The sequence below is a fragment of the Lethenteron reissneri genome, chromosome 44, assembly GCF_015708825.2.
Source record: "Lethenteron reissneri isolate LAM-NWPU_2019-01 chromosome 44, ASM1570882v1, whole genome shotgun sequence".
Classification (NCBI taxonomy): Eukaryota; Metazoa; Chordata; class Hyperoartia; order Petromyzontiformes; family Petromyzontidae; genus Lethenteron; species Lethenteron reissneri.
Genome location: NC_083822.1, coordinates 4688120 through 4699955, shown reverse-complemented (window position 1 = coordinate 4699955; position 11836 = coordinate 4688120). Strand labels below are relative to the sequence as shown.

The following is an 11836-nucleotide window of genomic DNA, read 5'->3' as shown; positions in this document are numbered from 1 at the left end:
TGATGATCGTTACCGGCATTGGTCCTCCTGGTGATTGAAACTGCTGCCGGCTGCTGCTGTTCTGAAAAATTATGTTAGGAAGCTGCTGAAGGATAAAAAAAACGTACCAAGAAGCATCTGGCCTCTGAAAAATTGATGCATGCGGACGGTGCTAAGAATTTCATGGCAGAATAGGGTGATTATGATGTTATGTTACCAATAAAAGCCTCACCGAGTCCAAACGACTCATTTCCGTTTTAGAACACGTTTAGTGTTTGTGTGACATTGACTGTTTCACGCATCTCCTCCCTGCCCCCCACGCCTCCCCTGAGATGTTATATCCCCCCCCCCCCTTTAAGGGGCGCAGCAGTGGGGGGATATTAACTGCCTCGTCTGGTATATAGGTCGTGGGTTCAACCCCAATCCGCATGCCTCTATATTTGTAGTTTGGATGTTCTCCGTGTGGTCGCGTGGAATTTTTCCAGCTCCTCCGGTTTTTCCCTCCAGAATGAGAAACATGCGTTCAGAGCATTGGCTGCTATAAATTTCCACGTGACAAGCCACTTCGTTGAGCTATCATTTGTGGCCAGGTCGCTTCTGTAAAATCGCTATACAGCTCAGTGTGCCGTACCTGGCTAATAAAAAATTGTAAATAGTCAAATAGTTAGTTAAACAAGGATGACTGTGCCACCATCTCCTGACCACCTCGAAGCCCCCGCGGGTTTGGGAGAATCACAGATCTCGACGTGGTCCCTTAACCTTTGCCCCCAAAGCGTTGGATCACAGGCATCTCCACCGCCACCACGCCTGGGAAAGCAACTCATAAGTTACTCCATTTCGCCTGTCGACACGCAGTTTAAACGTTTCAATTGAACCCACCTTCTGTCAATGGCCCAGCCATGATGGCTAGCAATTAGCTACGAAGTGGATGTTAAAGACGCCGTAACATCGTTTGTGGATGTAGGATGTCACGTGCTTGAGTTGAAGGCTGAAAAAAAAATTGCCCATAACCCAAGCCGGCTGAGAATTGCTGTGGTCAAATAAGGGCTCGACTCGCAATTCAGAGTTAAATGTAAATGCCTGCCAGGTGAAAATCGACTCAGCCCACCGTCAGTCGCGGTTGATGAATACACAGTGACATCGCGGATGTCACTGTAATGCCGGCCCGAGAGAGGCACGGCGTGCGATGTGTTAACATCGCGGGCACCACGTATATGTGGTGCAGTACCGGCCCTAGAGGGGCTCGGTGATCACTGACTGGCAGTGCTGGATGGCACCACGCTCTGCGTGCAGTGCCGACCCCTACAGGATAGGGTGTGAGAGAGCCGGCCATGGGAATGGGGTTACTAAGGGCCATGGCACTCTGGTTGACCCCGAAGGACACATGACCGGTAAAGTCTACACAGGGCCCCAAGGTGGGGGCTAGGGGTGGTCACGTGTCAGAGTCGAGATCCTGCTCGAGGATTCTCGAAGGTGGGCGTGGCTAAGGGCGGAGCTAGCCACACCACGGAGTATATAAGCCGGGTCCCCCAGGAGGGACCGGCTGTTGTGGTTATCCTGAAGAATCTACATTCTACGTCCTAGAAGAGTCACCAACACGTGGACCTGGACCCAAGCTGGGGTCCTGTCCGTTGTAGCTACTCCCAGAGTAATTAGTTCAGTTAGCCTGGGGGTCCACCACCATAGGTTGTTATCTGGTAAAGGGGAAGTTACCCCTTTGTGTTGGTATCAATACATGTGTTGCCTCCAAAGAGTACGTCTGCGACTCAGTTGAACTCACTACAAATACATACCGCGCTGTGGGGAAGGCAGCGGTGGCTGTCCTAACGGATTGCCTGGGCCCTGCCAAAGCAGTGCGCAGTGTCTCACCCTCGGGTCAGCACTGCCAGTGGAGGTGAGTGCTGTTCGACGCTCGTGTGAGACGCACATCAACGTTTGATAAGGTCTCTTTACAAAAACAAGTAATCTCAAGGAGCTCTTGTTTAAACGAAGGACACTGATACGTATCATTTAACGACATGTAAGTGTGGATGGAATAAACAACGGTTGCATTTTGTGTTTTGTAAAATTTGCACAAATTACTACCTGTTACATTCAAAGTCTCATGAGAGTAACTGTCGCAGGTGTTTCAGGTGATAAAGTGTACAAGGAATCTTTTCATGCAAGCGTGACACACCCTCACCCCCTCCGTATGCAGTGGTTCATTCCACAATGCCCTCCACGATGCACAGCAATAATTGTGGAGTATACCATGTAAAGCAATCGTATAGGGGTGAATTTTATTTATTCTTAAAAACTGCCTAGAACTTTCTTGAGTCACATACGCTTACAAAGCTTAGCGTACAAAATCTTGACACTGCATACCAATAGTTTTTCTTTTTGTATCTTTAAACGTGGCACACACGGATGAACATAAACCCATAAATGTGATTACAAAAATAAACTCCACAGTAAACCAACGATCGATTACCAGGAATAACAAAGACTACGGTTATATTTTTTCTTTCGTTAAGTGTTGCGATAACAGTGGCATAAACACGCACAACGCCGGGTCATTTATTGCACTTTGCTGGCACTGAGAACATCACGGGTGCAGCAACACTGACACTAGCGGGCAAAGTGAGGTGCACTTGATGCAGCCCCATCGGTGAATTCCTTGTCGAACCATGCTGAGACTGAACCAACGAGATGTGAACGCGACAACGAACGCGGGCCGGCTTCACAAAACGAGATTTCTCCTCGCGAGTCCGTGCAAGGTTGCAACACCGCACAGCACTCTCAGTACAACCACATGAGCCGGATCCGCCGTGCTCATTTGTCGAATATGGGAATGGGTCAGGGGGGGGATGCTTTATAAAAGATAAAGGTACAGCCCTTGAAATTGCTTGCTCACGCTGCTGCTGGCGGACGGGGGGGCTCCACTGGAGGCAGCTGTAGAGAGCGCCTCCAGAGGGCATTTCGACAGAAGCCTCAAGAGTAGGTGGGAGTGTGCGCGTCCCACCCCCCCTCCCCCCAACTACACGTGACATGTCAATCGACTGTGGTGTGCCGAAACACACTGTTGAGTGGACAGAGGAGAGGGGTTTTAAAGCAAAAAAAAATAAAATTGCACCATTGTTTCAACGCCCCAACAGGAGATCAAATCGAATCGATGATATCTTGCCTTGCAAGTACCCGTGTGCTGACCATAACACCACAGCAGAATTTCAATTTAAAACATATTGTGGTGGTGGTGGGGGTGGGAATATTATTAGTGGGCTGACGTGACGTGGCTGGCTCACTGACACGTGAATGGCTGTGCCAGTGTACAATGAGCCAGCATCACTGAAGTCATGGGTTGGATTCCTGGACACAATTTGTGTGGCACCGCGGGCATCCCGGCTTCTGCTGGAGTCTGGGTCCCAGCAGCCCGTGATTAAAGCAAGTCCTCGAGGGTAGCCGGGTCGATGGTCCTTAGATGAGTCACCAACGACAACGATAAAGCAAGCAAATAAAAACGTAGGTTTTTTCTCCTCCACCCCATTTAATGTGGCGTTTGATGATGATGATGTTGGTTTGGAACAAATAAAAAAAAACCCTACGTGGTGGAGTATCATTTGACAGTTGGTTAAAGAAAGACACAACCAAAAAAACCCACAAGAACTGCCCAGGAATCACGAACGTAAGAACAGCATTGGGCCAAGGTTGCACCATTTTTTCAACGCCCCAACAGGAGATCCGCCAGCAGCAACGTTGGTCCAACGTTGTCCCAACGTTGGCATGCTTACTGGGTGCGGGAAACGTATCTACGCGTGTGTCCGAAGCCTCCCAACACCAACTTAAGAATTTTCGTTCGTGAGCAAGTCAGAATTGAAAATCACTGCCGCGGCGTCTTCTCGCGCGGACGGAACGATGCCGCTCTAGCGCCCTCCAGTGGCATGGCGGCGTTCACTGGAGTCCTCCCCTCCCGCTCGAGTGACCCCGGGACCACCAGAGCCGTTCCTTGGGTACGCGTGAATTGGAGCGACCGCCCGGGGCCCCGCCATTTGGGGGGCGCGCCCGTTTCGACGTCGCGGTTATCGGATGTAATGGGATCCACACGGTGTGGGATTTGCCCCTGGCCCTGCACCCTCCCCACCCCGTATGGACGACCCTGCCAACCACATTGTGAGGGCATCTCCACGTGAGCCGACGGGGGAGCCCAGCGCCCAGAGGGGAGATTTGAAAACCAAAAATATGTCGTGGCACTTTGTTCTGCAACTGGAACGTTGGGATTTTTCCCAGGGGTAATTGGCAGCTTTATTTATTTACAGAAACAACATAATTCAACCGCTTCTGTAAACTGATACAAGAACAATGGAAATTAACAATTTATAAAAAAAAATGCACCTGGTTGTTGTTGTTGTTGTTGATTCGTATTGTCCCGTAACAGGGGGCTTCTAAACACAACCACACCACCTCAGGATGTCGAAGAAAGAAGCCCAGTGACCCCATGGACATTGAGTAGACCGGGGGAGAGGAGAAATCCATCTTTTTACGAGGGCTTTTTAGAGTAGTAAGCAACAACAACAAGGCGGAGAGGGGACAGTAACATGAGAACATAAACATGAAGGCACGTCATGCAAAGAGACAACCATAGACAGAGGTGTAAAGGCGGTGTGGGGGGGCGGTGTGAACATTGTGGATGCCCATGTGTAACGAAGTTCCAGACTGTGGGGGCAGTGGAAGAGTTGCCTGGAGGTGTGCTCGCTGAGCAGAGGCCTTGGGGAGAGCAGCAGAGTGAAGCGAGACGAAATAGGAGTGAGAGATTTTAAGACGAGGGGGCGAGGGGGTGGTGTGGTAGTAAAGACGACTTGGAGACTGATTCCGGATTGGACTCAGACCAAGTGGAAATGACTGATAGTGGTGTCACTCTACAGGCAGGAATGAGGCGATATTCTCTACATTCTCTCTATCGCCTTGTACCACCTCGTCTCGCCTCACTTATCTCCTATGTCTCCGCTCGTCCTCTTCGTTCAGTCTTCTCTCTCTCGGTCCCTCCGTCTCCCTGTGCCCAATCCGGTCTTCTACCCTTTTCCCTCCTTGCACCCCTCTAACGAAACAATCTTCCCCTGTAGATTAATAAGTCCCCCGCCCCCTCCTTAACCTCCTTAATAATAATAGTTCAATTTGTAACGCGCGCAAATTTGCAGACGTAGTGGCCACAACTCAGAGGCGCGGAGCCAAGCTCAGAGTCGCTCGAAAGCACGTGGTTATAGAGGTGAGTTTTTAAGTCTCTCTTGAAGGAGGCGATTGAGGTGATGCTGCGAATGTGCAGAGGGATATCGTTCCAGGATATTGGGGCTGCCACCGAGAAGCGGCGCATAGACACGATGACCATCCTGGATCTTGGTATCAAGAGGAGGTCGTGAGTCGCGCTACGCAGGCATCTGCCGTGTGCTGAGCTGCAAGTTGTCAATAATGAAGAAAGGTACGGCGCCCCTCTCTTCAAGCCTCACCTCTTCTCTATTGGCCATTCTCTTCCTCTTCCCTCCCCTCGTCCCTCCACTCCTTCCCATCCCTCCCATACCCTTTTGTGATCCCCATGTACCCTAAATCGCGATCCTTCATCCCTCAACCCTGGTAGTATCTAAATCTATATAGTCACGGTTTTTATCTTAACTCTGTTAAACGCCTTGAATGAAGGCGCTTTGGAGGTGATATATTCTGGGGAGGGATGGAGGGGACAGGCACAAGCAATAGCCACGACAAGAAGTGACAGCGATGCGATCGGGATCTTGACAAAAAAATGGTGCAGGGCAAAAAAATTGGCTCAACCATTTCTGAGCAAAATAAAACAGGGTCAGGTGCCAAGCCAGCAGACTTAAAAAGTGGCCCCGCGTTCAAACAATAATACGGTGTGGACATCTGCATTAGTACGGAGCCGTGAAACGCAATACCGTCAAATGTAACCTTCATTTCGGATGACCAAAACAAAGCACGCATATGACGCACACACACACACACGCACGCGCGCGCGCGCAGATCATAAACAGGGACACGAAATAATCTATAAAAGTTTGGTTTGATAAGTTAATTCAGTTTGCATTAAAATATCATAAATAAATCGCACATACTTTTTTCTGTATAAGCCCATATACCGCGTGCTAGATTTTATTTTGCCATATAATCGCCAAACCTTTTAACATTCTTCTCGTTCAACGTTTACGTTTCAGGCGATGCACCTGTATAACGTGTCGGCATTGTTAAAACTCTCGCGTCCTTATGTACAGGAGCCTCAAAGTGCCGGATCGTGTTCATGGAAGACAACTTTTCTCTCTCTCTCTTTCTCTTTATGCATTCAGTTGTAATCAAGGTTGAACGATGGTTAAATATAGTTGCGTTAATATCGTTTAAACATGCCAGAATTATATGCAGTGGTGCGGAGATAAAACCCTGGACGAGTGGGCGAAACCGTGGAGTGAAAGGGGAGGCGGGGAGGCACGGCGAGTCAACTGATCGGATGGGGCCCCGAATGGAGATGAGAGCGTTTGGAGGCCACGAACCCCACGGACTTGCCAATTGTCTTGAGCGCGACCACGGCAATAATCACAAACGTCATCGCCGCTCGAAGGAGCATGGGCGGTGCTGTTTTCCCCCTTGGCAGTTCCCGAGCCGGTTGTAGAAATTCCAGTTGCATGGCTTGACCACGTCTGTCTCTAATGACGAAGGCGGTCGCTCGTAGAGGTATGCACCGCTCAATGCTCATTTGAGCAAATGGAAATTGAAGTTGGGTATCAGCTGCATTGCCGAAAGGTGTAAATGCATCCTTGCATACTGCTTGGTGGCTAAAATAAAGCATTACCATTGTTGATGTTGTTGTTAGAGTTGCATTGCGAATGTCCAATGTTATACCAGAATGTTAACAATTCACATTTGGATTGGCAAGTCGGGCGACGCGTCAACGAATGCATCCAGATGCACTCCGTAGGGTTGATTTACAGAGTGCCTCCCCTCTCATCCCCGGCACAACAGCAGCACTGTTATCCCCAAAGTAATGCCTCCTCTCCGTTGTTTATGGAACGAGAAATGCTCGTGGCCTCGCAAGGGCTTCGAACGGGCTCCTCGTTTGCGCCGCCTTCATCGGCATTCGTGGCCCCACCGATCTCTGATACGGGGACTCCTTCACTTACGAGCACTCGACTTGTGAACTTGCAGAGATACGAACAAACCTGGTCCGTGTGTCCAGTTGCCCTGTTCGGACCGAGATACGTAAGTCCAACCGCCGCGCAATAGATGGTGGTGGCACCTACATCTGTAGAACATGAAGAACCAGTGGCATCTACATCTACAGGGAATTTTACAACTTTAAAATCCATTGCCCCTATTTAGTGTACATGCCATACAACATGTTTGGAATTGACAGGAGTAAAGTTGGACTTAGGAACAAATCGACTTACGTACAGACCTCTGGAACCTAACTCGTTCGTAAGTAGAGGAGTCCCTGTATATCCCCCTACAGCCCCTCCCCTCGCTCCTTACAGCCCCACATTTTCGGGTGGAACAGACACCAACACTTCAATAGTCGCAGCATTCTGTGTGTACGGATTCTGGGCGGCATTCGGTACACGCGAAGGTGTACGACTATGGGAGTTGTGCATCTCGCCGCCACCCTCTCGCTTCTTTCGCTAAATTCAGGCAGATGGCGGAAAACAAGATGGTCGCTGATTCTACATTGCGACGAGTACATTGGCAATATGCGTATGAAGCAGAGAGTGGCAAGAATCCAATTCTTCACAGCTCGATTCCACCGTTGATCAAATTCCGTCCACTCTTTGTTCGGTTTACCCATTGCCCCACTGCGCTAACAACAAGAAAACAACGCTCGGCTCTTCGAGGACGTTCTCAATCGGTGGCATGCTTCCATTCGTCCATGCATTACTTCTGGGCTAAGGCCTACTGCGTCGACCGCTCCCTCAACCACCCCCCCCCCCCACCGTCTCGCGGCGCAACCCACGATCAGCACCCACGGTCACGACCGATGGACGGGCAGAGGGTGTCAGTGTTGGGGGTAGTAACGGATTTCGTGTAATCACATCGGCTGCCGTTACTTCGGTCGATTACTTTTTTTTGTTATGATTTGCGTCTAATCATATTCGTGCGACGTGGAGAACGTCCACGGTCGGCAGCTTAGGTTATTGCAGAGACAGCGGCAGCCAATAATGCACACGTGATCACGATACGCAAACCCCAGTCGTGGCATAGATGTCGTTAATTCTGTGATGCAAACGGCGCCTTAAAATCAAATCCCAGCGAGAGCTCAAATGATCACGTCCCCTCTCTGGGAGGAGGTGATGGCGCGGGGGGGGGGGTCTATCAAATCGGTACAACTTTGTGCGAAGTCAACAGTGGTTGTCATACGGATAGACTGGTCCTCTGCCATAGGAAACGTGGAATTTCCACCGCTGCATCAGAACTCCCGACACAGGCGAGCACAACCCCGACGCTCATTCGAGCGGGGAGAGGCCACCCCACGACTTTCTGTTCCGAATCGTGTCGTGAAAGTCATCAAGCACCGCAAAGAGCCCATGGTAGACGGGATTACGTCACATCACTTCCACAAGCTCGAGCAAATCAGCTGTCGAGAAGTCGGATTACTTCGCCCCCCCCTAACAAAAAAACAATCACAACCCCAACACTGTGCGGGAGGGGTGGGTGTGACGGTGGGCGATGGATGATTCTGCGACGCACTTCGCATGCAAGGATGGGAAGGGGGTGGCTGGGAGGGTGGACGCGGATTCCGGTGCAGAGGAGTGGTTTCTTTTTGGTTCAGCATGCAGACAAAAGTCTTCCACAGCGCCCGCTCAGTTCTCGAGCTCCGCGCTGGCACGCAAAGTGCAGTCCCCCGGTTTATTACACAAAGCAGCATTTGCAAATCTTCTGCCAAGAGGGTGCCGCGGGGGTGGATTTTTTTGCACGTTTACAAACGACGACGCATCAAGAACAAGGAGGGGGGGGGGGGAGAATAAATAAAAGTTATCCTTCGCTGTTGAAATTCCGTGAAAGAGTTCATTTGTTTGCGACTTGGACAGGTCTTTTTTTAATTGACTTGCTTGGCGTCCTTAGGAAAATGCCCACTGTAGTTTGTATGTATAACTTCTGCGCTCCTCCGTCTGCATACAAATTGCTTTATTTACAGTTTTTTTTTTTACCCAGTGATTACAACTTGAGTTATTCTCTCATTGGTGCTGTGGTCCGAGTTGACACATTGCAGACTTAAAGTGCACAATACTCTTCGAAGCGTTATTTACTTTTCTTAATGGGAATCGTAATCCTGTCCTGCGACCACTGGGACGTCACAGGCTCTGCTGTCGTTGGCGTCTAGACCAATGAGACGGGTTTGTGTTGTTTCGTAATCGCGGCATTTTTTTTTCACATCTTAAACAAAGTCTCTCTTATTTTGTTGATAGGGGTGACTTTGGAAGCACTTACAAGTGCTAGGTATTGCTTAAAAAAGCCACACATTAGCTATCTGTGTGCCGCCCGATAGGCAATGTGTGTGCGTGCACCGTATATACACGTGTGTATGTGTGAAATTGTGTGTGTGCACGTGTAAAGACAATGTACGAGTGTGTTTTGCACACCGCCTTACAATCTCAATGATCTGGGTCTGATGGCATTCCATGATGCACAACAGCTGCGTCAACACTGATATCTAAAGCTAGCCGAAGTTGAGGACCCGGTGCAGTGGCATCATCGAAGAGAGCAACGAGGAGACAAGAGGTGGCCCGGCATGCGTGTCGCTGGCCACCGCCATTTCCTCGCTTGTGCCTTGCCGGCATTAATAGGCGCTCGCAAACAATGCTTGCCCCCAACAGCCTATAAGGCTAAACGAGACGGACATCCGCGCGTGTGCATCGTTACATTTAGGCTACGTGTCACATGCAGACAAAAGTCCATCGTTTAAAAATCTCCCGTAAAACATCAACACCTATTCCTTCCTCCGATTTCGTTTGCTCGGTTCACCCCGGCGAACAGCTGGGGAGGAGATCACGCGAGTGTAGAACCTCGCCGAGACGCAAATAAGTTACGCATATTAACCCTCGCTGAGTAAAATCCAAACACAATGTTCACGGCTGCACCTCGATTTAAAACAACTCCGCCCTCAAGCACCGTCGGCCGGTCCTCTGCCTTCGCTTGAGGGAGACCTAGACTGCGTCGCAGCCGCTGCCATTCTCCCCATCGTCCGCCACCAAGCTTCTCCTGGCCCCCGAGGCTGCCCCACCGGACGCGCCGCTCTTGACACCCAGCGAAGCCGTCCTCGGTCTCACCAGCGGATCCTCCTCCTCCGCCGCCGCCGCTTTCAGCAGCAGCAACTCGGAGAGGCTCCCGACGGAGCCGCGTCCCGCGCAGCGCGGCCCTCGCGCCAGCGGCGTCGCCCCGCCATCGCCGGGCACAGCCAGCAGCGACGGCGGCAGTGCGCGTCCGCGCTCGCGCCCATGGCCGTCGGGACAACGCTCATTCTGCTGCTGATGATGATGATGATGGAGCAGATGACTAACAGGCGGCGTCCCCGTCCTCCTCGCCAGCGACTCGTACGAAATGCAGCGTCGCCGGGCCTCCCGGGCTCCTCGCGCCGCGGTCTCCACGGCATCCCCCGGCGCCACCACAGTTATGAGTGGTGGCGTCGGTGGCGTCGGTGGCGACGGTGGCGACGGTGGCGACGGCGTTTTCCACCACCCGATTCCGACGCAGACCTTCGAGCCACTGCCGCCACCGCCGTTGGACGACCGCGAGGGCCGCGATGGCGGCGGAGGGCGGGACGAGCAGCCCGTCGGCCCGTCGCGTGGGTAAACGTCCACCGAGTGGCGCCGTTGCATGCGGATGACCCGGGCACGCTCGTGGAAGCCCCCGCCGCCACCCCCGGCGGGAAGTCGACCGGCCGCCGCCGTTGTCGTCTTCCCGTCCGCGTGAGTGTCAAGAATCAGCTCGGGTGTCGGATGCCGGTGGAGGGCGGAGGCGGGCGAGGGGGAGGCGCGGGCGCCGTCGGGCGACGCTCGCGGCGAGCTCGAGGCGAGCGGTGAGCCATCTGCGGGAGAGACGCCGCGGCTGCGTCGACGCTCCGGAAGCTCCACGTGCCTCGGAGACCGATCGGCAGCCGTCGCCTCCTGCGCAAGGAGGCGTTGCATCCGAGTTGACACTGCCAGGCACTCTGACCCTCGGCGCCGCTGCACTAGACACTGGAGCCACTCGCACGCAGTGGGCGGCTGAGGGCACCGCAGTGAAGTTTACACAGGGTGGTCCAGGTATCTTGTGACCCAAACCCAAATGAATTGAACCCATTGCATTTTTTTACCCTTTGCACATTCATTTCTATTTTAAATAAACCTTTCTTTAGCCATCTGGACCACCCTGTACATCTGTGCTCTACGCATTCACCAAGCCACGCACAGACCGGCGTGATGAAGTACGGTCGATTTACACCCCACGAGCCGTCCGGCGTGCGGGGGGGACTGGGGGGCTCTCATCCAGCAGTGGATTAATAGAGGGATTTACATCTACAACGCTCGCACGGATGTGCTCCCGCATGGCCATTATGAGTCCAGGTAGGCACGTGATCACTGAGCGGACATGCTTGTTTTGCCCTCACTTCACGTGACCGATTCGAGGTGCCGCACGCCTGCCAATGTGTAGGTTTGAAGGGTCAAGGGTTGTTAATCGGTTAGTGAATGATTATCGTTTATGGAATCGATTATCGTTCACAGTTCAATCTTGGTAACAATCGACACGTATGGACCGTGAGAGCTTTAAAAGTGATTGTTCACGAGGTAACCCATTAATACACCGTATAAGTATGTATATATATCCAGCATTAGAAAAAAAACACATTGCTGTTCAC

The 11836-nt window shown here is 51.7% G+C and overlaps 1 protein-coding gene across 1 annotated transcript in view; it reads right to left on the bottom strand.

Annotated features, from left to right (window-relative positions):
• Nucleotides 1–2241: 2241 nt before the first annotated feature.
• The window catches only part of LOC133353428 (voltage-dependent T-type calcium channel subunit alpha-1H-like), a 307728-nt gene continuing 298133 nt past the window's right edge, over nucleotides 2242–11836 (bottom strand). Inside the window, 1 exon segment of the mRNA XM_061569680.1 lies at nucleotides 2242–11105. Within this exon segment, the coding sequence (XP_061425664.1) occupies nucleotides 10146–11105 (960 nt within the window). The 3' untranslated portion in view covers nucleotides 2242–10145.